This window comes from Narcine bancroftii, chromosome 13, assembly GCF_036971445.1.
Source record: "Narcine bancroftii isolate sNarBan1 chromosome 13, sNarBan1.hap1, whole genome shotgun sequence".
NCBI lineage: Eukaryota > Metazoa > Chordata > Chondrichthyes > Torpediniformes > Narcinidae > Narcine > Narcine bancroftii.
In genome coordinates this window covers 81,743,938-81,770,354 of record NC_091481.1, presented here as the reverse complement: position 1 = coordinate 81,770,354, position 26,417 = coordinate 81,743,938, and the positions used below count along the sequence as shown (strand labels likewise).

The window sequence follows — 26,417 nt, the reverse complement described above, 5'->3', positions numbered from 1 at the left end:
TCGTCTTCCTTCCTCATAATCCCCCATGCAGCTGGAACCACTCTGCCAGTGCCAGGGATACAGAGCGCTTCCAGCTGCATGGGGGATTATGGGGAAGGAAGATGGCCATTGATCTCGCATTGACCCAGCCACCGCCTGCTTCTCTCCCACTGGGTGCTCAAGGTCAAGAGTCACATTTCCACCAAAGGTAAGAGAGAGTGCCCACAGGGGCAGAGACGATGGTGGGGGTGGGGGGATCCCCCTCTTAAAATGGAGTATATTTGCACAACATTTTAAAAACTCAGTTTTATTTGGAGGCAACTTTCATTCAACCTACCCCCACCTCAAATGTCCAGCCTCCGAAATCACCTGCCTGGGTAAGTGTGCTAACTTATTACAGGAAATTAACGTTACCTATGTGTAAAAACTATAATGGACATAACCAAAGCAAAAATTTCCTTCAAATTAAAGTCACAATTTTAGTGATTTGCCCTGCATGGTAGTTTGTCCTTGTGCGTGTGAATGTCTGTGAGGGGACCAGAGAACACGGTTTCGTCAGGTTGCTCTTGCACAGTCAGTCGACAATATGCTTGACTTTTTAAAATATCTCTGAAGGTGACAGCAGAAACTAAACAAACTGAAATGTAGATTATGAAGAGGAAATAAACTCTCATGTTTAACACAGATAACCTCTGAGGAATTACCAATTTTGATCTGCATCATGAAGTCAACTTCCGTTATCCGTTTCCTCTCCAAGGGAAATCACTCTTCAGAATAAAAGTTTTTTCAGAAGATGGGGTGTGAGAAAAAGCTCAATACCACAAAATGTCAGAACTTGAAGTTCACATTATGGAGGTTCAAGGATAAATGCTGAAAAGCTGAACATAGATGATCAGAGGGGTTTATACATTAGAATGTGAATTTTAAAGTCGAGACTTGTCTTTCACAATACAGGTGACCAAAAACAACTGGGTATTTAGGAAAATGCAAGTACAGATATGGATCCCGTGACCTGAATTAATTCCCATCCACAGACCGAGGGGAGCCTTGACAGGAGAGTTATTTACACTCGTGTTTTATTCTTTAATATGCCGACTTGCAATGTTGGCTCAAATGCAAGTCAGCACATGTTATCAGGCCTTTAAACAACTGTCAAGCCTAATCTAACCTACACCAAAGAATTGTCAAAAGACCTGGGTGTATTAGCCAATACAGGTACACAATCCTTTATCCAGACATCTAAAATCAGGAAAGCTCCAAAAACTGGTAAAGTGGGGCGGGCAAGGGACTGGCGGCGCGAGTCGGGCGGGTGAGGAACGGGGACCGGCAGCACGAGTCGGGCAGGCTTAAATCTGGCTTTCCGAAATCCGGAAAAATCCAAAATTCGGAACACACCGTTCCCCCAAGGGTTCTGGATAAAGGATTGTGTACCTGTATTACAACATTACCGTCGCTGACATGGAGCGACTTGGATTTTTATGGTCCATTTAGTCCTTTGAATTTCAAAAAGCAGCATGTGATGAAAATATTCACTGTTGACTTCGGTGGAAGAGTCATTTATAGCTATGTGAGCGAACAGGTTCTAGGGAAGTAGAAGAAATGATACTGGAGAGATGCTCTGAAAGCCACAAATGATGAGCCTGTTTTCTATGCCGTGAGAAAATGTGAAATGAAATGTAAGCCATCAAACCTTTCAAACTCAATTTTTCATTGTTTAGTATTTCCTCATTAATTTACTGGTGTTAATTATTTCACTGACTACCTCCAATTTACGGGTGGTCTTGGTTTCAGAGCCTCACAAACCTAGTCTAGTATTTCAGCTTTCTTTAGGTCATTACAGAGGTAAACAGATTACCAAGAAAGCCAATCTAACTAAAGCTGACCACAGAATTGTTCCACTGAATCCCAAAACCCTCGCCAATACAACACACTTGGCTGCAACTTTAAATGTTAATCCTTGCCACTGGGCTTCCTTGGTTAACACTTGTCAAACACGTTTGTACATCATTTAAAACCTCAGTGCCTTCCACGTTTGAGACCAGGACACTTTTTTTCCTTGATGTGCTCCAGTTTTAAATTTGTAATCAAACAATTCACATGTAATTAACTTTATTATAGCCTCTGTATTTCAGTTCATGAAATATTCTGCAGACAGTAGTCAGATATGGTTTTTTTTTAAAAAACCTTGCGTGATTTTTCTGTTCTGAAGTGTCTCACTATCTTTCTGGACTTTCATTGGGCATAACTCTGGTTACCTGTTCAAAAATGGCAACTACAGACTCCAAAGACGATCAAATGCTTAGAAGCAAGCCTAGCTCTCTTACACCTGCACCAATGAAGCAATTAAAAATTCCTGAGCAGTCACAAACGCCTGTGAAGCCAAACATCCCAAACATTATGGTGCCCTGAAATGGGGGACCAACATTTAAAGAGTACAGTAATTTCTACATGATCAAACCAAAATAACCTTGAATAAAATTTGGAATGTGCACTTTAATTACCAGTACATGTGAATTGTTTTATTACAAATTTAAAATTGTGGAGCAAAAGGGCAAATAATGGAGGGCACTGTCTGCTTCCTTGTTAATTAAAGGCAATATCCCAATTTACAAGAAGTCCAGGTACTACCTGCAGAAGGCCATCTCTGAAGCAAAATAGCAATTCAGGAGGAAGCTAGAGACAGATACATGCCATTAGAGCGAACACTATAGCTGGCTCCGATGGTTCACTAGCCGATGAGCTGATCACCTATGCCCACTTTGAGAAGAACCACCAAACAATTCTTGAAAAGGCTGAGGACCCTGGGCGATGCGTCTGAGGGTGATGTCAGAACTTCATTAAAGAGGGTGACCCCTCACAATGAGTCAGGCCCTGACAGTGTACCTGGGAGGTACTGAAACTCTGTGCCAACCAACGACCTCGAGTGCTCACAGGCATTTTCAACCGCTCACTGTGGCAGTCAGAGGCTCCCACCAGCTTCAAAAGGGCATCAATCATCCAAGTACCCAAAAAGAGTAACGTGGGCTGCTTCAACGACGACTGCCCAGTAGCACTAACTTCGACTGTGATGAAATGCTTTGAGAAGCTGGTTTGCCGGTTGTCACAATCGCTCCACAGCAGATGCAATATCGTTGGCTCTCCACTCTGCTCTGGATCACCTCGAAAATAGCAATTCGTACAAAAGGCTGCTCTTCGTCAACTACAGTTTCAAAACCATTATTCCCTCAGTGCTGGCCAAAAAGCTACAGACTCTAGGCCTCTGTACCCCACTCTGCAACTGGATCCTTGACTTTCTCATTGGAAGGCCACAGTCAGTACGAATTGAAAACAGCATCTCCCCCTCACTGATCATCAACACAGGCCCACTGCAAGAATGCATGCTTAGCCCACTGCTCTACTTGTTATACACCCACGACTGTGGCCAGGCACAATTCCAATGCCATCCACAATTTTGCCAATGACACCACAGTTGTCGGAAGAATCACAAAACAACAATGAGGAAGTGTACAGGAGAGAGATCGATCAGCTCGTTGAATGGTGCAACGCCAACCACCTTGCACTCAACGTCAGCAAAACCGAGATGATTGTGGACCTCTGAGGGCTCAGTAGTGGAAAGGGTCAAATTCCTGGGTGTCAATCTCAAATCTCCACTTTGATGCAATCACAAACAAAGGCTCGCTGGCAGCTCGACTTTGCGAGGTGCCTGAGGAGATTTGGTACGTCACCAAAGACTCTCGTAACTTCTACAGGTGTACCATAACCATATAACCATTTACGGAGCAGAAACAGGCCATGTTGGCCTTTCGAGTCCGCACCAGTTCACTGATTTTGTGCGTCCTCTTCAGGCATTGGTCCCGGTAGATCTTCATTCAATAACGATGGGCGAATTCAATGCAGGTGGAATCTTATTGAAATTGAAAGCAAGATTGTTGCCCTGGCACCACACAACCAGACTCTTGATCAGGGAAAGCATTCTGGCTAGTTGCATTACTGCCTGGTACAGGTGCGCCAACTCTCAGCCCTCGGCTACGACATCACAGGCACCAGGCTTCGCTCCATCGAGGACATCTACATGAGGTAGTGTCTTTAAACAAAAAAGCAGCCTCTATCATCAAAGGTACCCAGACCGTGCCCTCTTCACTTGCTTTCTTCTTTGGCTTGGCCTCGCAGATGAAGATTTATGGAGGGGTAATGTCCGTGTCTGCTGCAGGCTCGTTTGTGGCTGACAAGTCCGATGCGGGACAGGCAGGCATGGTTGCAAGGGAAAATTGGTTGGTTGGGGTTGGGTGTTGGGTTTTTCCTCCTTTGTCTTTCATCAGTGAGGTGGGCTCTGCGGTCTTCTTCAAAGGAGGTTGCTACCCAGCGAATTGTGAGGCGCCAAGATGCACGGTTGGAGGTGAGATCAGCCCACTGGCGGTGGTCAATGTGGCAGGCACCAAGAGATTTCTTTAAGTAGTCCTTGTACCTCTTCTTTGGTGCACCTCTGTCTCGGTGGCCAGTGGAGAGCTCGCCATATAACACGATCTTGGGAAGGCGATGGTCCTCCATTCTGGAGACGTGACCCATCCAGCGCAGCTGGATCTTCAGCAGCGTGGACTCGATGCTGTCGACCTCTGCCATCTCGAGTACTTCGACGTTAGGGATGTAAGCGCTCCAATGGATGTTGAGGATGGAGCGGAGACAACGCTGGTGGAAGCGTTCTAGGAGCCGTAGATGATGCCGGTAGAGGACCCATGATTCGGAGCTGAACAGAAGCATGGGTATGACAATGGCTCTGTACACGCTGATCTTTGTGTGTTTCTTCAGGTGGTTGTTTTTCCAGACTCTTTTGTGTAGTCTTCCAAAGGCGCTATTTGCCTTGGCGAGTCTGTTGTCTATCTCTTTGTCGATCCTTGCATCCGATGGAATGGTGCAGCCGAGGTAGGTAAACTGGTTGACCGTTTTGAGTTCTGTGTGCCCGATGGAGATGTGGGGGGGCTGGTGGTCATGGTGGGGAGCTGATGGAGCCCACCTCACTGACAAAAGACAAAGGAGGAAAAACCCAACACCCAACCCACCAATTTTCCCTTGCAACCGTGCCTGCCTGTCCCGCATCAGACTTGTCAGTCACCAACGAGCCTGCAGCAGACATGGACATACCCCTCCATAAATCTTCGTCCGCGAAGCCAAGCCAAAGAAAAGAAGAATCACTGTGGCATAAAATGATGTATGGTTACTTCTGCAGTCAGTGTAACACTGTAAACAGAATTAAAATGCAGCAAACTCAATGCTGACTTCATCCACAATGCAGGTCAACTGCACTAACTCCACTAAAGGGATCAAGAGTGCGAGATAGGATTTTTGGTCTTCGGGGAAATCGGTGGTTATGGGAAACAATCAAAGAAGTACAGCAAACCATGCTTAAGTGTGCAGTTCTCAAGTTCCTATGTTCAAATATAAGACTACAGCAAACCTACTGGCACCAAGTTTGAGTTCAGATTTATCCTAGCAATTTTGCACCGAATGTGCTTGCCAGCAGATTCTAGTCATCGTTCTTTGAAATACATCTTTGTTCTCTCAGGCCATACTCAAAGAAAAAGCATTCAGCATGCAATTCTTCTGAGTTCTAAACAGATTAGTGAGCAGGGCAAAGAATATTCAGTGAGTACTTTTTCCCAGCATCTTTGAGTTATAATCAATACAGATTAAAATTAAATGTATAACTCACCCAATTTCTCAAGATGTTTAAAAAATACATTTTTATAGGTACAAGATAAAACTGACTTGTAAACATGTTATTAGTAAAATTATATAATCAAAAAATCATCTCATCAATTGACCTACTCAGATGCACATGGGAATTCTTCCAGGCGAGCTCATCATCCCTGGACTTTTAAATGAAACGTTCATTAAATCATTTACATCAACCAGGAGAAACATTAGGGAAGAAAACTGAGCACATGACTGAATAAATCTTTTCAGGATATTTAAAAAGTTAAATACTTGTTGCTAAGCAGTGTGGAGGTGAATGACCAATGTTAGTGACCATTTGGTAAAAGTGACATTTTAGAAAACTGTTTATTCGGAACTGCTGTCATCCTCATTTGCGTCGAAAATTTTGTTTTTACTAATAATAGTTATTATAGCTCATGTCCTTTAAACTGAGTTATGATCTACCCATGTCCAACTCATTGAATGAAGCTGTTGTCAATAAATGAGTTTTAAAAAGTAATCTGGAAAATAATGTGCATTCTTTAAAAGATGCCTCAAGCCAAAATGCAGGCAAGTGATATTGTGTAGTGCTGCAGAGTAAAATCCAGAACTTTTGCAGTCTATCATCTAACAATACCTAAATAAGCTGCTGTATTCCTCCTGCTTAAATGATTAAGCGGAGACCATAAGTGCTCATCTTAGCCACAACACATTACAAACGAAGGAAAGCAAGCTCAAAATAAATTGCAAACGTGAAACCCCAAACACATATGGGTGCGGTTCAACCCAATTACATGACCCTAATATTCTCCAAATACAGATCATTTCCGATGTTTACATATTGCAGATGTTTCAGAGATGAACAGACCACTGTTGAACTGTTTCACATTTAATGGTTATTTCATAAAAAGAGTACCATATGAAGCTGAACATGTATTATACATCGTCTGAAATGTATTGAGACTGAATAGTGCAATTCCTGTTTCTTTCTGGGTCAGTTAAAGCCTAATTAATCTTGGGTATGTTTGCAAGATGCCGGCTATTTATTTAGGGATGGGAAAAAAAACTTGCTATGAATAATGAGGTATCTCTATGTAAAGTTGGGGTATTCACTGTTTTACTCTACAAGTTGTAGACCACTAATTAAAATGATGGCTTTTTACATTTTAAATTTAAATTCAAAATTTAGACATAAAGCACAGTAACAAGTCCTTCCGGCCCACAAGCCCTTGCTGCCCAATTACACCTAGTTGACGTACAACCCCCGGTACATTTTGAACGGTGGAAGGAAACCCAAGCACCCGGAGGAAACCCAAGCACCCGGAGGAAACCCAAGCACCCGGAGGAAACCCAAGCACCTGGAGGAAACCCACCCCCACACGCAGAGACAGGGAGAACATACAAACTCCTTACCGACGGCAAGATTCCCAGTCACTAGCACTTTAACTGCTATGCTAACTGTGGCATTTTATTAAATGGGTTTCAATAAAACGGTCAAGCTCAGCCCTCAGTTTTTATCCACTGCCAATACATTTAATCTCGATCCAGTCAAAGCAATTGTAATGGAGACAGAGAGCTTTGTATCTTTGGAGATCATGGTCTTGATTTCACCACCCCAGAGTTTTATCAGAAGTGTGACATGAAATTTCCAACAACTACCTATGCAAGTAACTGCAAGTTTTAGGAATCCGACATGAATGAGGAAGTCCTGGTCTTACTTGCCTAGCTCTGCCAGAGATGTCCTGGTAGTCAGATGAAAGTTGTACATTTAAAATAAGCGTTTATTTTTAAAAATTGAAGGTTCTAAATGCTTGTAAATATCAGGAGATTCAGAAGCATGACAAGGTGACAGCTTTTATAACCAGCAAGGCTGCAGGCAGTTTTGCCAGCCCGTCAAAAGTTTCAAGAGGGTTGTGTGGGCTCTGGGTAGTCAGGCCCACCCACAAGATCCATTAATTACATCAATCAAATACCATCCACTTAAGGGCAGATTTAGTCGGCAAGACCAGCTACGTGGATGCACTAGCCAAGTTCCAAGCAGTACGAGCTCCCTGCAGGAATCAAGGTCCCACTTAACACAATCCAGGCCAGCAACTGAGAATCTGAAGTACAGAGTTACCAAAGTTTTTGCTGGACCCGGCCTAATGTTATTAAAATGTTCATCCATGTTAATGATGTTTAAGAATCCATATTTGTAGTCATGGCTTTGAGATAGGATCTGCCCTTCTCATCAGCCCCTTTTCCACTGGCAACTTGTCCCAGGAATTGATGGGGAATTAACCAGTTGAGGGTCTAGTGGAAAAGGAAGCAATCAGCACGCCGGCATGAAATGATCCCAGAGATTGTCGACCTCTACCTCTACTTATATCCCCTGCATCACCAGATGCCGGCCGGTGTGCTGATTAAACCAGTAGGAACAGGACAACTTCCATCCATTCCATGGTAGACTCTCCAATCCCCGGGGAGGAGTTGAGTCAGTGTCCCGGTTAAAGGCGGCCCAGTGGAAAAAGCACAAGCGGCGTCCTATCCTCGAACACTGCATGGCAAATAAACTGGGATGCCAGTGGAAAAAGAGCCATCGACTCTTTACTTATTGTAAGCCATCTGAAATTTGACATGGTAATTCAACACGAGAACTGGGGAAAGGCCCTTCTTTTCTCACGGACAGTTCAACAATCATTTGCAGCTCTCAAGTAACTCAACTGGGCCTTAATCTTCAAAGATGATGAGTGATTAGCAAGCAGAGCTAATACAGCCAAACCCCATCAATTTTTTCCCCCTTCTAGTTGCTTAACTTTTTCAAATTTGATACATGGTCACACTCAAAGCAGGGTTTCCTTTTTTTTTTCCCCAAAAAGTGCTAAAAAAGCAAGAACAAAAGTGAAAGAAGAGTGGCAATTGTTAGGAATTACACCTGAAATCAGGGCCAAAAATTGGAAACTAGAAACAAAGTCACCTATTGACTATTAAAGGAAATGGAATATACAATTAGAGGGTTTTTTTAAAAAAGATTCAATTACTGAAGTAGCTGGAATTCACTTCATGATTTTATAAAATTGCTTGAGAGCATTGTAAAAGCGAAATTCAGAATCTAATGAAGCACTTTTCCAGCAATTGGTTTATTCAACACCATTTCAAAGTTTAGCTTTAAGCAGTTGGCAATCAAAAAAAAAATTTTCTTTTAACAAAGGTAGCTTTTATTTACTTAGCGCTCATGTTGTTTACCCCCAACAGATCCCACATGCTGGGCTAATACAACCAAATATTTTCTCCAATCAACAGACAGCATTTTTGGCTCCCAATGTTGTAGCATCTGACCTCATCAAGATTTGAGCAGATCATTAAGACACACACAATAAGGTTGCAAGGTTACCACGACTAAGAATTCTGTACTCCATGTTTTTGATCATCCTAAAAGAGTAAAACCAACAAAAAGGATGAAGGAGTCGGCAGTGCTGAGTGATGTGGATGCAGTGGATCGTGATGTGGATTCAGTTTAAGTGGATAGAACAAATAGCTTGGGGTTGGGGTGGGGGGAAAGGGAGAAATGGGAAGGTTGGAGTCTTCAGAACCCCAAGGTGATGCTTCTCAAGGACAAAACATAAATTAGAAGATATCAAAAGCAGGTGAGAAGGTATCTGCAATTATCATAGATGATTTTAATCTGCAAGTTAGATTAATCAAACTGTCAAGGGTACAATAGTAGAGACTTTGTGGAGTGCATCAGGGATTGCTTCTTAGTTCTATTCTACAGAAACTACCCTGAAATAGCTATTTTTGATTTGGTAATGAAGGAGAATTAATAAAAGATGTGTTACAGATCACGTAATGGTAAAGTTACATGACGCGCTCCACACTTGATGGGGGAAAAATTCTACCTTTCAAAGTTCTGCCCAACTTTCCATCTTATCTACGTTGAAATCTTCAAAAATCCACGACACCACAAATTTTCAATTATTCCTCTTGCATTCACATCCAGGTCATTAATACACATCAAGCATTGCAGCCTAATCCCAATCATCCACCACCAATCACAATCAATTAGAAAAGGATCCTTCCACCATGATCCAGCCTTATTATTATCCCAATTTTAGAAACAATTATCCAGCTCACCTTTTGCCTTAACCTTCTAGACCAGGTTACCATGCAGATCTTATCAAATATTTTTCTAAAGACCACATAAACAACAACTAGTCTAAATTATAGCCTTAAAAAACCCCACAAATTTGTGAGGGAGAATTCTCCCTATACAAAGGCACGCTGACTTTTCTTAATCAGTCTCTGCCTTTCTCGATGTACATTTATCCTATCGCTGGGGATTTTCCCAAACAACTTCCTTACCATTGATGCAAGCTGACCAGCCTGTACCAACTAGTCTTATCCCTGCTGCCTTCACACATAAAAGAACATGAAGTATTCTGAGACCAGTATTCTGCCATCTCTCCTGTCACTGAACAAAATCTGTCAGAGCCCAAGCTATCTATTCCCACAGTAACCCAACATGGATTTCATCCAATCTTGAGGATAATCTTGCTTGAATTATTAATAAAAGGAAAAATTAAATCTTTATCTATCCAATTCTCCTAGCCTTAACCATAAAACAACAACCGTATACATCAGCTTACAAACTATTGGAAAGAATTCTGAAAAAAGAATCTTACCCTCGACGTTGGCCTTCTCAAGCTTCGCAGAAGCTTTCCTCGCTTTGATTCATCCCCATCTGTTTCGTAAGCATTGGTTGAATTATCTCCCTTGGACAACAAAGAATCAGCTTCTGCTTTTTTCTGTGATGACAAGGACCCAAGTTCATCGTCATTCCCAACACTGAAACTGGAGCGATAGCTTGCAAACCTGCCCAATTTTTTGGACCGATCTCTGTACAATAATGGCTTGCTGACAGACGAAAGTTTCCTCTGACGTTCCAGAGAGCTGATATCCATCTCGCTGTCAGACCCATTACCACTCCCGTTCGACTGTGACTTGGCAGAAAAGGAATTCCGGATGGTTATAATTTTGCCCTGGGTACTGTCATGTGGCACTGAATAGATATTCTCCTCATCCCCTCTTGGCCTCACCAATGTGTCGATTGGCTCTGCATAGTCAGACGTGTATGACCCATCATCAGAAGGTGCCCAACTTACAGTTGAAGTCTTTCTCTGAATTTCTTTACTACCCAAGTCTTTTCCCTCAGACAAATCCATTTTCTTCATCAGCTTGTCAAAATGTACCATGGGCTTTGGTTTTACAGGGGGAGGAACTTTGTTACTTTGCCTTTCAAAAGAACTGCTCAGCAAGTAGTTCTCATTTCCTTCAAGGTCCACTGAAACCTTGGACTGCTCTTTAATCAACGAAGTCCCAGAAGTTTCATCACGTGGTGCAACGTACGGTGGTGGACCTTCGATATCCTCATCGTATTCAAAGCAATTTGAATTGATGAGGGGTGAGTTGGGCCTGGGAGAAAAGCCAAACACCTCCTCAGTGTTGCTGCATGCCTCAGCTGCATTATCATACATGTGTGAGGCTTCAACGATGATTTTCTTTTCAACCGCATCTCTAAAAAATGGGGCAAAAATCTCCACATTGTGCTGAAGTGACTGCCCACCAGTTATTTTAACAAACTTTCCACATATTTCTTCAGCAATTTCCTGGCCTTCTTCAAGCTGGTCCCTCACCACATCATTCTCTGAAGCTTCACCACCATCAACGACCGCTACTAACTGAATCGGGATAATATCCTGCAAATCTGACAAAAAAGCTCTGAGCATCACTAAGGAAGCCTTGCGCCTTGCCAAGTAAAAAATAATGTACCCGTGGACCAACTGGTTTTTCCTTATGTTGAAAGAGGAATGATAGGAGAGAACAGTAAGTTCGACACGCTTGCGTGGTGCTCCGATTGCTAAATCAAGCATGACTGAGTTGCTATTCCCCGGCTGTGATGAACTACAAAAATGAGGCTGAATAATGGAGAGGAGAACTTCATCCACCCCAAACAGGTCACCACACATCAGACACATTACTATTCGAAGATCTGCATCAGTCAAGTCTTTAATACTTGGGGACGAGTTGACTAGGTTTAAATTCCGTTTCATGGTATCCAACAAGCCTTTTAAAGCCTGGTTGATTTGTAATTCACTAAAATTTCGTCCAGAACCCACACTGTGTGAAGTTACATCAACAAATAGGCATTGCAATTTGTTGGCAAGTTGTTGGCCATGATTTCTCAAAGTCTGTAGTGTTTCTCCACCGCTCTCCCTTTTGTAAGCCAGAACTAGGGTTAGAGGCAGCTGCGCTAAATGATTGCCCCTTCGGTCAAAAGTTGATTCTTTCAGTTTCTCTAAACTTTCCTTTATATAGTACAGTGATTCTTTGGAGTTGTACAAGCAAAGACAACCGTGAGGTTGAAAAGTTGGAGTCTGAAAAGAATTAACCCGATGTTTCACATTACCTTCAATTGGTCGCAGTGACAGTTCGTACATTTTTCCCTCAAGAACATATTTATCATCAGTACACAGCACTCGAATTTCATTCGCCAGTTCATGTGCAAGTCCATCCTTGCCCAGAAGGACAAGGTTGAGTTTGTCAGCATTGGAGTCTGAATGATAGTTCGGGTGGCTTCTGTCTGGAGGGCGATAAAATTTAGCAGCCAACAACTGTTCAACTTTGCTATCAATACAATTCTGACTGTTTGGGCAGGTCTCCTTCGTTGGATGATATACAAAATGAATGTGTTTTAATACCAGGGCGTCTCGTTCAGCTTGCAGTTTCTGAAGTGCCTTAAATCGTTGCTCATCTCCGAGAACATCCTGAATGAGACCCATTTTCTCCTTGCTGGGTTTTGCATCCAACTCCAATTCATAAAACAATTCCGAATACTCTAAAAGAAGTTCTTGAAATTGATCCTTGGCTTTATCTATTATCTCACGTTGGTGTCGACTGTAAATATCTTGATACTCTTGCTCTGGGAGCCACTGATAGAATTCCTCATTCATCACAAAACTTCTAGCCTCCTCCCATGGTTTTCCAAGTGTCACGAATTGAGAAGATGATAGAATTTCCTTAAAATCCCTCCTCATCTCTTCTCTTTTTCTTTCATTCTTCAGCTTCTCTAAATGCTTTCTGAATTGATCTTCTGCATATTTTCCCACCAGCAAGTCAAATGGAATTCGGGTGTCATCCATTTTGTCAATATGATCAGTCTTATCCCACGGGGTTTCACTCAGGACAACAAACCAGGCTGAAAAGTCCTGCTTGGTCTTCAATCTTTGCTGTGCCACAGCCCAGTTCAAGTTCTCAATCTCGTTCAGATCAGGGAAAAGGGCCTCAAGGGCTAGCACAAGTCTATTGAGGTACATATTCTTTAGGTGGTCAATGTGCCTCTCCTTGAGCATCGTGACATGCTGCAAGAACAGTTTTTTGGCCTTCGGGGTTCCTTCAAGATGCACATACTCGTGGAATTCAGGTTTTGTATGCATTTTTCTCATGGCATTCATCCAACTTTCATTATAATGGTTGACACATTGATTAATGACAAATTCATACTTGTCTTTTGCATTAGCTATTAGTTGACTTTGTTGTTTCAATGCTTCATAATATGGTATTACTTTTGGCCTTGACCGGCTTTTATCTATTAACTGCACTAAAGTACTAAAGGCTAGCTCTACATTAACGTTTGACCGTGCTGATGTCTCTACCACTTGAAGGTTCTTTTTAGTCATAGCAAAGGAGTGTGCTTCACGTATGTACCTCTCCACCCCCTCATCACATTTTGTCAGCACCACCGCAATGGGTTTTTTTGTTTTTATTATTTGGTTATACAAGTTTGTGATAAATTTAAGCTGGTCCTCAAAATTTCTGTTCATACCTCGGCTGACATCGATACAAAGGAGGAAACCATCAATCAATAGCTTCCCTTCTGTCATCTGCTTCTGTTCAAAGTCTTGTTCCAGACCCAACTGGTCAGTGCAAATATACATCAGCTTTTCAGCAGATGCCAATTTGGTTGCTGCAGCACGTTTAATGTAGGGTTGCAGGGCAGTGCTCCGGTGAGGCTGAAAAGTCTGGTCATCGATGAACTCTGTTTGTTCAACCACGTGAATTCGACACTCCACTCCGTCCTCCACCGGTCTGCCAACCTCACCCCAGTACAAGAAATGATCATTGTTAACGACACGACCCCCAAAGTCACTGGTGCTGAGAACTGACGTGTGGTCAAGGTGGAATTCATCAGCTTTTGGGCGCACAAACCGATTGCAGAAGCAAGACTTTCCAACTCCACACTGGCCCTTCTCCTTTTCAGTCCCAGATAATCCCACGACACTGATGTTGTAATTTGGGATCCGAACATCCTGTTTTTTTGCCATCATAATCATCCAATCATCCTGATACTGTCAACAGCATGTTAGTAGTTGCAACTACTGCTGGTACAGTACCATTAGAGATCTGGCAATCTGAAGAGTGCAAAGTTACAGATAGACAATTTTTGCAACACAGGCTTCAAATCCCATACTTCCGTGGTCGCCAGTCTTATAATCCTTCCAAAGAGTGAAAGATAGATGGTCTCAACAATACTCTGAAAGAAAAACAAGATAAAGGAACATTCATTAGAATGGAATATTAAATTCCAATGGAAATTAGGTGCATTCTCCATCCAACTGAACATTGAGAAACTTTTTAAACTTTCATCCACAGTGACAATGATTTATTCCAGATGAAGATTAAATGACATCTTTAAAGAATTATTATACTCAAAGCAATGCAAGTACACGAAATCTGGAAACAATGACCATGTCAGGATTGAGAAGCAGAGTTGATGCTTCATTTGAACTGGGAAAGTGGAAAACAAGTTAGTTTTAAGTTGGAGATGGGGTAAGCAGTGAATTAGACAAAGGGAACACCTCTGATATGGTGAAGCCATTTGATTTCTTCCATGCAGTTATCCAAAGCAGACAATACATTTGCCAATATATATATTATTTGGTGCTCAAAATGCAGTGGTCTCTACTTTGCAGACACCAAAAGCAGATTGGGAGACAGCTTTATTGAGCACCTCCATTCAGACCAAACTTTCAGTTGTTGCCAAGAAGTTGCAGCCTACTCCCAACCATGACCTATCTGTCTGTTGTCTCCTGTATGGTTCTAACAAAGTTGAATAATCTTCACCAAAACCTGAAGGATTTTGCACCAAATTCTACAATTTCTCATATGCTTTTTCTGCTCTTATCAGAAACGGCCACAGGCACTCCCTCCTCTGCTGGACATTTCCAGCATTCTCATTTAGGCTTCAAGTTTCAACATTTCACAACTTTAATATGTCCCTTTAACAGTAATTATTAACTTACATTTAACAGTATTTATTAATTTTAATCTATTAATCAGACAAATATGAGAACAGTAAGATATCTTCCTCTATCCTTGGAGTCTAATAATGGTGAGACACATGACCAAAAGTTTGATAATGCTGATCCTCTGCCCCAAGTTAAATATTATGCCCGTTTCAAACTTAGCATACTGTTTTCCAAGATGCTTCACAATCATATTGAACATGTCTTCTAAAAAAAATTCCAAAAAAAATGTCTTCAACAATTTTATTCTCTCTTTCCCAATTGTTAAATCTGCACAAAGTAATAGGACACGTACACTTCAGTCGTTTCAGATCCAAGTGACCAATAACAGCACTCAAATCTTAGCTGTCACATTCTGGAGAATATTTTGCCAAAACAGAGCAAAGCCTGTTATCTGTAATTCAAGCAACCGGCAAAAATAGGTTTAAAAATATATATACACACGGAGGTTTAAAAACGGCAGGGCTCGCCGTTAGTTTGGCAATCATGCAGAACATAATCTCAAGCAACTGAAAAAATCACTTATCTGCCATCTATTAATCCCCATAGATGCCAGATACCAGGGGTTTTTACTGTAATTAAGCCAAGATTATTCACACACCACAAGAAAGTGATCAGGTTCAGGAAATCCTATAACTAATCCCCTTCCATCATCCACGTGCACCGTGTTGCTCTCGCCGCAATCCCCTCGTCCCTTCCCACCAATCGCTCCTCGGTACTTGTGCCTGTGACTGCGTGTGCTGCACTTGTACCAACACCATCATTCAGGACCCCAAACAATGCTTCCAAGTGAAGCAACACTTCACCTGTGAATTTATAGAGGTCATTTGCAATTTTACAGACTTATTGTCAAGAGAACATAAATGACATCACGTACAACCTCGAGATTCTTTTTCCTGCGAGCGAGGCAGAATTGCCACTTATTGGTAGGGCAAAAAAAAATTTACACGTGTAAAAAAAAATGTAAACTGACTGCGCAATACAGAGATAAAAAAAATTAATGAAGTACAAAAGACCCCTTAAATTAATCCCTGATTTGAGTTTGGTGTTAAGGAGTCTGATGGTGGAGGGGTAGCAGTTGTTCCTGAACCTGGTGGTCCAAGTCTTGAGGCATCCATACCTCTTTATTAATGGTAGCAGCAAGAACAGAGCACGTGATGTAGATCCTTGAGAATTGCTGCCACTCTCCGATGGCAACATTCCCTGTAGATGTTCTCAATGATTGAGAGGGTTTTGACTGTGATGCCCTGGGCTGTGTCTACTACCTTTTGCAGGGCTTTCTGCTCAAGGGACTATACTTCCCCACAGCAGTCCATGATGCAGCAGGTCAGCACACTTTCCACCACACACCTGTAGAAATTTGCCAAGGCTTCCAATATCTGGTGGTTATACACAATTACTGAGCAATTAAGCACTTCCCAAGATCGTGTTCTATGGCGAGCTCTCCACTGGCCATCGTGTCAGAGGTGCACCAAAGAAGAGGTACAAGGACTGCCTAAAGAAAGCTCTTGGTGCCTGCCACATTGACCACCGCCAGTGGGCTGATATCGCCTCAAACCGTGCATCTTGGCGCCTCACAGTTCGGCGGGCAGCAACCTCCTTTGAAGAAGACCGCAGAGCCCACCTCACTGACAAAAGACAAAGGAGGAAAAACACAACACCCAACCCCAACCAACAAACTTTCCCCTGCAACCACTGCAACTGTGTCTGCCTGTCCCGCATTGGACTTGTCAGCCACAAACGAGCCTGCAGCTGACGTGGACGTTTACCCCTCCATAAATCTTGGTCCGCGAAGCCAAGCCAAAGAAGCACATCAATGGCAAGAATGTCCATAACTTTTGACAGCGTAAAATTCCGTAAGAGCACAAGATGTTGGCGCATTTACCTTTATTCTCAATTTTTGGGAAAGATGGTCTTGTTATCACTTCTTTTCTATTCATAGGGAATTTCATGCTGGAAAACTGATGATCAGAGCTGAATGTGAAACCAGCAATATCTTACCTTACTTCTTAAATTGCTTCTTTTGATATAGCAACTGAAATGTTACTGGTATTATTCAAGACAACCATTTAATGCTAGAATCCCAAACATATTTGAAACAACAGCATTTTTTTTTCTGTTTTAGGATTCAAATTGCAAACTAAAATGATTTTTTTTATTTGATTTCCAATCACATTTCAAATCTTCTGTATTTTCTCACAATGCAAATGACAGCTGAACAGCAGCAAAGCATCAATGAACTGCAAGAGGCTTGAAGGTCACAACAGGAAAATAGATGGTGAATTAGAGTGCAACAAATTTAGTGCAGATCTGATGGGCTGAATGCCCCATTTTCTCTGCTCAATTAGCCTTCCAATTTCAGGGTCATTATCTAGCAAGGCCCCCATTGTACTCCGAAAGCAATTAATCCTCGTCCCTATCGAACAAAAACAATTCTTCTGACAACTCATCTTCCCTGGCAGCTCAGTTTTTTTTAAATTAACCTGGTGAAATGGTTTTTGTAGAAGGCAAAAAAACCCAGCACATTCTAGAAATATTAAATCATTTATTTACTGCTGGATTTTAGGGTCCTTTGGACTCGTAACAGTATCATATAGTCTATCAATAAAATTCCCCATGCAACTTCAACATGTTATTTAGTTTTGCATTCCACTTCTCTTGAAATGAATCAAAACCATCCTATTTGCACTTATGTTTTTGTTGACTGATAATGAAATTACAGATTATACCTCTAATCCAGCCACATTGGGACCTGGCCTTTGCCGGACCACAGAAAATAAAAATTAACCCCCAATGTAAACATATCAAAAGGTAGAACAAGGTTTAAAACAGGAAATACTATGGGGGGGGTGACAGGTTAGCACAGTGGTACTAGTGCCCGCGATCAGGACCCCTGGGTTCTAGACCCGCGCTGCCTGTAAGGAGTTTTTAAACTAATGACCACGGGAGTTGCCGGACCACAGAGCGCTGGATAAGAAAGGTACAATCCTGCATTTTGATTTGTGCATTCACATCCATGCCCTCGGATTTTTTCATGTCTTCTACAGAGAGAAAAAAAAATCAAGCCTCCATTTGTCACCATGACCTATTTCCCAACCTGACATGAAACTCAAGAATTTTCAACTAAATTTAAAACTTTGATCAATCTCCCAAATCCATCAACATGTTATCTCCTATTAGCAATCTGCACAATAATTATTAATATGTTATGATATTGACCTCACAAATTAAATAATGGCGACAACTTCTCCACTTATCAAGACATTTGTTCAAAGTGGAAGTATTTTTACTACAGTAAAAAAATTTTATTGGCTCAAGGTAGAAGTAAAACACGAAAGTCTGCAGACACCATGGTTAAAGTAAAAACCAAAATAAAGAGGGAGGAGCACGTTTTCAAAGGCAAGAGGTAGCAAGTGGATAAGGGAGGGAACTCACCAAATACCATTAACATCGACTTCTCCAGTTTCTGCTAACAGACTCCCCTTTCTCTCTCCCTCTCATCCCCATCCCTTTCCTGTCTGCTTTCCTCCAGCCCTCCACTCCCTCTTCATTCACAGAGCCCCCCCCCCTCCCCTTGCTTGCTGGTGTGCCCTCCCTCCTTTATTACCTCTTGCCTGTGGGTCTGTGCACCTCCTTGCCTACATTTTGCTCATATCTTGAAGGGTTCAAACCCAAAAGGTTGGTTAGGTATCTTTATCCTTGCTATATACGGTTTGGCAAAGGAGACAAAGACAAAGGAGGAAAAACCCAACACCCCAACCCACCAATTTTCCCTGCAACCGTGCCTGCCTGTCCCGCATCGGACTTGTCAGTCACCAACGAGCCTGCAGCAGACGTGGACCTACCCCTCCATAAATCTTCGTCCACCAAGCCAAGCCAAAGAATACGGTTTGGCCTCCTGAATTTCTCCAGCATGGTGTTTTTATTTTATTGGGCTTGTCACTCCCCCCACATGGAAATCTCTCCAAAGCCCTTAAAAATTATGTTACAATTCTGTAATCAAATTATGGCCTCCAGCCGACTCTGATCAAACACGTTGCATCTGGGATGTTATGAGGACTGGAAAACCAAGAACGACCATTTATTTTCATATACAACTTAACTTTCCCTTTACCAAGATCAACTCTTTCCATCCTTCCATCGTGTTACAGAACAGAGTTGACCAAACCAGGTGGCTGCGAAAAGATACAGTGAGCCTAATGATAAGTGCACAGTTGCCCCAAGCTGCACGGCAGAGATAACTTACTCAGCATCATTTGGAAATAAACCCAAAATATCCTTGCCTGTACGGCTTACACCAGTTATGCTATTAATCACCAATCAGGGGACACAAGGCGAGTTTAATTCTCACATTTCAGAGAAATCCCGCATTCAAGTAGAACCCGCTGTTCGTTTAACATTTCAGTTACACAGTGTCTAATTATGATTAGATTAATCCTGTGGGCCTCACTAGCATAAGGACCAAACACCAATATTAACAATGGAAGGCTACTTGTAAAGAAGTAATTCACCAAACCCATTGTCCCTGTTGCATAGCAAAGAAATTACATCAGAGAAGCATTAATAGTTTCATGGATCAATATAAAGAACTCAATTATGCCACGCAAGTGCTCAGACAGCCTGTATACATGATAAATTACTCCTGACTACAGGGTCTCTTCAGTGACAGGGGAAATGCACTTACTCCCATTCTTCAAATGGAATAACTTGATATTTGAACAGCAGCTATTCAGCAACAAAAAATAAATTACAGGCACAAACAGACAAAAGCCATCACTCAAAATTCCCCACAAAATTACTTTCCCCAGCTTAAACGCAAGGTGTTAATGTGCAGTGTGCTTTCTTCTGAAGGAGGGAGGGGGGAAGAATGGAAAGGTCAGCATTGTCCATCTAATTCAGAAGAGGCCAGAATTAAAGTTTGTTAAATTAAATTAACAAGAATTAAAGAATCTCAGGGGTGTATGTGATGTGTATGTACTCTGAGAATAAATCAAAGAATCTCAGGGGTGTATGTGATGTGTATGTACTCTGAGAATAAATCAAAGAATCTCAGGGGTGTATGTGATGTGTATGTACTCTGAGAATAAATCAAAGAATCTCAGGGGTGTATGTGATATGTATATGTACTCTGAGAATAAATCAGAATCTAAAGTTGTTTTAGAACAAAGGGAACTTGGTGACATGCCATAAACTTCTACAGGTGGACTGTGGAGAGCATTCTGGCTGGTTGCATCACTGCCTAGGATGGAGGCGCCAACTCTCAGGACAAGAATAAACTCCAGAGGGTTGTTAACTCAGCCTGCAACATCAGATTGAGGACATCTACTTGAGGCGGTGTCTTTAAAAACAAAAAGCAGTCTCCATCTTCAAAGACCCCATCCCCGCTACCATCAGGAAAAAGGTAAAGACGAGCACCCAGCGGCGCAGGGACGGTTTCTTCCCCTCCTCCATCAGATTCCTGAATAATCAATGAACCAAAGACACTGCCTTACTTTTCGTGCACCGTTAATTCTTTTTAATTAGTAACATTGTAAGATTGTTATAATATGAATGTTTCAACTATGACGTTGCCGCCAAACACCGAATTTCATGACTCGTTCGTGACAATAAATTCTGACTGCATAGGAAAAATGGGCACTTTGAAGGAGAAGATCAAGAGAAACAATCCCCTAAAAAAATTAGATCTTGGGTCTATCATAACTGCAAAAAAAAAGCACAATACTGCTTCACACAAAGGGAAAAAAATTGGCAGCCTTTCAGAACCAGGCTGCATGTCGTCAAGTATTCTCACTGGAGTGAGTTAGTGTATGAAAAATTGCACTTAAAGCCAATTTCCTTTTCATGTCACATTCTTAATTTATCACTTCAAATTGCTCCTGTCACAGCCATCAAGACATAGCTGTAACTATCATTAAGTAGCTCAGAATCCTCACCTGATGAGTGACACATACGGGGATGCTAAAAATAAAACTACAAATATTGAAAGTGAAAATTAAAATTCAGGAATTTCTTTGATGAATAAATGTTAGTACCTATACAGGTAAATCTCTGTGTAGAAAATTAGGTGAAGTGTACGTTCTGAAAGTATACATCCACGGTTACACGGAAAAGGTTAGCGCAATGCTGTTACAGCACCAGCGACCATGGTTCGGATCTAGCGCTGTCTGCAAGGAGTTTGTACATTCTCCCTGTGCCTGTGTGGGTTCTCCGGTTTCCTCCCACCCTTCAAGACATATTGTAGGTCAATTGGGCAGTACAGAGCCGTGAGCCGGAAGGACCCATTACAGTGTTGCATGTTTAAATTTAAAATATTAACGTTTCCCCTCAATATAAACTAATGAAAATGAATACACATTCAAATCTTTTGTTCTTAATTTCACAAACAAGATTTTTTTTGATAATTTCAACCATGAGCATTAGTAAACTAGGTTTATATCAAATATAAAGTCAACTTCCATGATCAAGGTCTTTAAGTAAAAAAAAACCACAAAAGCTGGAGAAACTCAGCAGGTCAAATCGAGTACTTTATGCAGGCAGCGATAAAGATACATCACCAACCTTTTGATATGAGCAAAATGGTTGGGGGGGGGGGGGGTGAAGGGGAAGGAGGAGCAGAGACACAAGCAGGAGGTAATAGGTGGATAAGGGAGGGCACACCAGCAGAGGGAGGGGGGATGGCTCTGTGAATGGAGAGGAAAGGGGGTGGAGAGTTGCTGTTGCACGGGCATTATATAGTTTTTTTTATATACAAATGATATTTATTGTCATATACATTGCACAATGTATAGACGTGCCAAACATTTTGCTTGCTGCAGCTGAATTTCTACTTGTGACCAAAAACTAAAGGGGTTGAAAACTCGGGCATCCCAAAAATAAAATGCCAGGCCTTGTTATCGAGTTAAATGTAGCAGTAATTTTAAGTGAGGGTCCCAATATTAAACTTGATGCAGCAGAGATAGGGGTCTTTAGCCCAGTAAGTCCAAACCAGCCATTTTTATGATCCTACTCAAACCAATTTTGTATTTCAGATTTCACCAATACCTTACCCCCGCTATTATACAAAAAAAAATCATTTTCCAAACTTCACTGGGCGTGCCAGAATAAATTTTAATTCAACAACAGTCATTCATAAATCAGCAGATTGGAATTAAGGTGGGGTTATCACCAAAAAAGCCCCTGACTCAAAATAGATTAAAATTATCAATACTGGATAACAAAATCCTAGACACTTGGTATCAGAAAGGGATCAGGTGCATCGAAGACTTATGAACAGGGGCAACTTGTGTCATTCAATCAGTTAAAATATAGGTATGGCTTATTAATTATTTTCTCCGCTATTTTCAACTGAGATCTTATTTAAGGGTCAAATTAGGTCCATCAATGGCTTGACCAAAGTATAGTGATTTGGAGATTCTGATTTGAAGGGGGATTATAAAGAAATTTATTTATTTCAACAGGGTATTTCCTATTTCAAGCAAAGAACTCCTAAAAAAAAGGGAGTTACATTAGTCAAGACAGAGGTGGGAATCAGACTTGGACGTAATAGGAGAACAGTGCTGGTCCAATCTATGTCAAGGCAGTTAATGTTAGATATAGACTGTTACAGTACAATTTCTTGCTTCAGTTACATCTCACACTGCAAAAATTAAACACTTAAATCAGAAATTTCAGACCAATGTTTTAGATGCGGCACAGAGGTGGGAACCTTTCTACATTCAACCTGGTCATCTTCCAAGGTGAGACCCTTCTGGGTAGATCTAGGGAATTTCCTAGAACAAATTATAGGCAAACATTTTTCACAAAACCCAGAATTGCTTTACGGGTATAAGACCTATAATGGCGTTGTCCAAATTTCAAACCCAATTTGTAAAGATCGCATTGGCAGTGGCCAGGAAATTTAGAGCAGTTACCTGAAAGTCTGATCCCCATCTAGGAATGGCATGATGGAATGCGGAAATGTAAAGTTGTGTTTCTCTTGAGAAAAATCACTTATAGTTTGAGGAAAAAAAAGTGATGTTTTTAAAAATCAACATTTGGCAGCAGTATTTATGGCAAATAGTTTTGAGTCTTTATTTCTCCCCCCCCCCACCCCACCAGCTTCAGAGCACCCCGTCTGTACCCTCCTATGGATCTAGAAAAGCTAGCCCCAGAAGGTGAACAGTGCATACCTGACAACCTCATTTTTTCCTCTTTTTTAGTCTATTCTTGAATTACCTGTTTTCTTGCTTTTTTTTCTAATTTTCTTACTTTTTCTCAGTGGGAGGTGGGGTACATTTAATTATAGTTAGACATGTAACAGCTATGAATAAATATTACTTTTTTTTCAGAAACTTATTTTGTCCTTTGCACTGTTTGACTTGAAAATTTGTAAATAAAATCTTAAAAAACAACAGTGAGCCAAACCCACTGGAAGTAAATTTATTTTGACTCTGGGTAATCTAATTTGGAATAGCAACAAATCACCGTAACTCATTTTTCCATTTCTGAATGAAAGAATGCCGCCTGGGACTTGTTTATGGCCATCGACTGCATTGTTTTAGAGAGTGTATCCACAACAGGGTCAGTGCAAAAGATGACAAGATGAAATGCCAAAGTTGTGAAATAACTCACTAAACCTGGCAATTTGCAAGCTAGTATCATAAAAAAAAAATATTGAAATGCATCAATGCCGACTGGAGTTCACTTTATTGTAAATAATTGCTGCAACTCCCATCAAGCCCTAGCATTGTCCACATCCAAAGAACATTGTTAAAAACAAAGCAGATGCAATGGAGGGAAAACCGGTTTGGCTCCTTTATGGCATTCGTACTGAAATAACAGAGAAATGAATGCTACTTACAAGTAAAGCAATTAATTTTACTAATGATTAAAAACAGACAATTGCCCATAAAGCTGCTAGATGACCAAAACGTCATCATCTCCCTGCCCTCAATTTTCTTGGCCTTTTGTTCTTTATCACTGCAGTTTTTTTTTGCATTATTTTTTATTTATTGGCAAGGTTATTTAAATAAAGTTTGCACCGTGATGCTGTTGCAAAACAATGAATGTTATGAAATGCTCATGACAAATTCTGATTGTCCTTTGTATAATCAGATTCTGAATTTATAGATAGCAGGCCATTGCCAAGTCATCAAAATACAACACTCACTGAAGAAAAAAAATCTCCTGGAGGATACTGCACCTCTGCTATAAAGCTTGTTCTTTAAAAAAAATCTATTCTTAATTTGTACGCCTGTGAAACTTTTTAAAATGTCTTGCACACAAATCATTTGTTGACCATAAGACCATCCCTCTGACTGTAGCCCTATCCTGGAAGGTGAACAAATTTTGCCCAAAAAATGCTTCATCCTCAAGAGAGCAAAAGGACAACCCACGTTCACGAGAAGCCACAGCAACAAAGCTGCGCACAATTCAGGGCCACGCTTTTTAAAAAGTTACGAAATAGCTTCCCGGTCAGTCACAATTTTGCGGTTTTACTCTGAGAGTTAAAAGCACTTCCAAGCAAAAGCCCAAAACATTGATATTTAGATCCAATGTAGCTTCAATTATCTAATTACTACAAATTATTTGATATCATCTATCAGCGTTACAGAAGAATTCCAACCAAAATGCTATCATGTAGCTCAATTTAATTTTCTCCAATCAAGAAAGCAAGTTTATACAAGTATTTATAGCTCTACTTTCAAGTCGTTAATTAACCAAAGAGCAGGAAACATTGGAGAAAATATTAAACAAAGCAAGTCCAGAATTCCAAATTGAGAAGAAACTGGGGCTTTCCCTCGTACAAAGTAGTTTCCAAATCACTGCCAGCCTTCTTCAAAACTATAGAATTGTTAGAACATAATCCAAGGATAGAAAACAAAGTTAATTTAAAATAAAACAATCCATCCTGATGTTGCCTTTGCCTGTAGTATTAAATTCTACTAATACCCTCGATGCCTCAGTTATACAAGTACATTTTTATTTGTGGCTCAAAGATATTAGATTGCTGAGGAGACCAAAATATCTCAAATCTGTGATTTTAGTTAAAAAAAACCACAAAAATGCTGGAGGAACTCAGCAGGTCACGCAGCGTCTATGGAGGTAAAGATACATAACCCACATTTCAGGCCTAGGCCCTTGAAGGTCTCAGGCCTGAAACATCGGTTATATATCTTTACCACCAATGGAGCCTGCATGACCTTCTGAGTTCTTCCAGCATTTTTGTGTTTTTACTACAATTGCAGCATCTGAAGACTTTAGTGTTTCACCTGTGCTCTTAATTTCCAGTGAATCATTAAATCTCCACCAAAAAAAATGTCGGTGTCATCTATTTATTAATTTTTTTATTGCTTTAATAGATTTCAAAATACTATGTTATTCAAATTGTATTGAATGCAAAACAACATTGCACCTCACAATGAGCCAAGCTCCATCAGATTTCAGATTTATTGTCAGAGATTATATATGACATCATTTACAACCCTGAGATCCAGTTTCATGAATTACCACTGATGCAAAAAACTGTATTCAACGTACACATGTAAACAAATAAACAGATGTAAACAAACGGACTTTGCAATACCGAGAGAAAGAAATCCATAAAGTGCAAAAGTCCTTAAATGAGTCCCTGATGGAGTTTGACGTTGAGGAGTCTGATGGTGGAGGTGGAGCAGCTGTTCCTGAACCTGCTGGTGCAAGTCTTGGGACACCTATAATATCTTTCCAAAGGAACATTGCATCCAGAGGTGGTGGCACAGTGATAAGCAGCTGAAGGATGCACGATTGGAATCTAGTTAATGCTGAGAATTCCTCAAAGTTTCAAAGCATCAGGTTAAACATGGGCAAGGAGACTACCTCCTGATTACTATCTACCTCAGCTGATGAATCAGTGGTCTTACATGTTACAGAACACTTGAGATTGGCACTGAAAATAGCAAAGGCACAAAAACATCTCCTCTGGGTGGGGGGCTTCAATGTCCAGCATGAAGTAGCTTGAAAACACAACCCCCAATGAGCTGGACGACTTCCGAAGGACAAAACTGCCAGATTGGATCTGTAGCACATAACTGAGCCTAGTTAATGATATTGTGGTAGATGCACAACGACATTGGTAGAAGGGACGACTGGATCATCCTTGAATTGGTGTTGCATGGTATGCCAAACATGTTGAAAGAGATAAATGAAAACAGATATGGCAGCCTGAAAACTTGGCATTTGTGAGGAAATGTAGATCTCGGCAAACTGCAGCAATGAGTATTTTCAAAATTTATTGTTTTATTTTTAGGAGGTCACCATCTGTAGTTGTTGGCAATACTTTGGTACAAGCTGGCAAATGGCAAATAACATTCAAACCACAAAAGTGCCTGTTAAAAACCATCTCTAATATATTACACTCCATAAAACTCAACTGTACCATCCAAAAAA

General features: G+C 41.0%; 1 protein-coding gene across 3 annotated transcripts in view; it reads right to left on the bottom strand.

Moving 5' to 3' along the window:
* The window catches only part of arhgap35a (Rho GTPase activating protein 35a), a 112,853-nt gene that overhangs the window by 60,740 nt on the left and 25,696 nt on the right, over positions 1–26,417 (bottom strand). For all 3 annotated transcript variants that reach the window (XM_069909291.1, XM_069909293.1, XM_069909292.1), the window contains exon 2: positions 10,332–14,239. In XM_069909291.1, coding sequence (XP_069765392.1) covers positions 10,332–14,039 — 3,708 coding nt within the window. In that variant the 5' untranslated portion in view covers positions 14,040–14,239. The remainder of the gene's footprint in view (positions 1–10,331; positions 14,240–26,417) is intronic.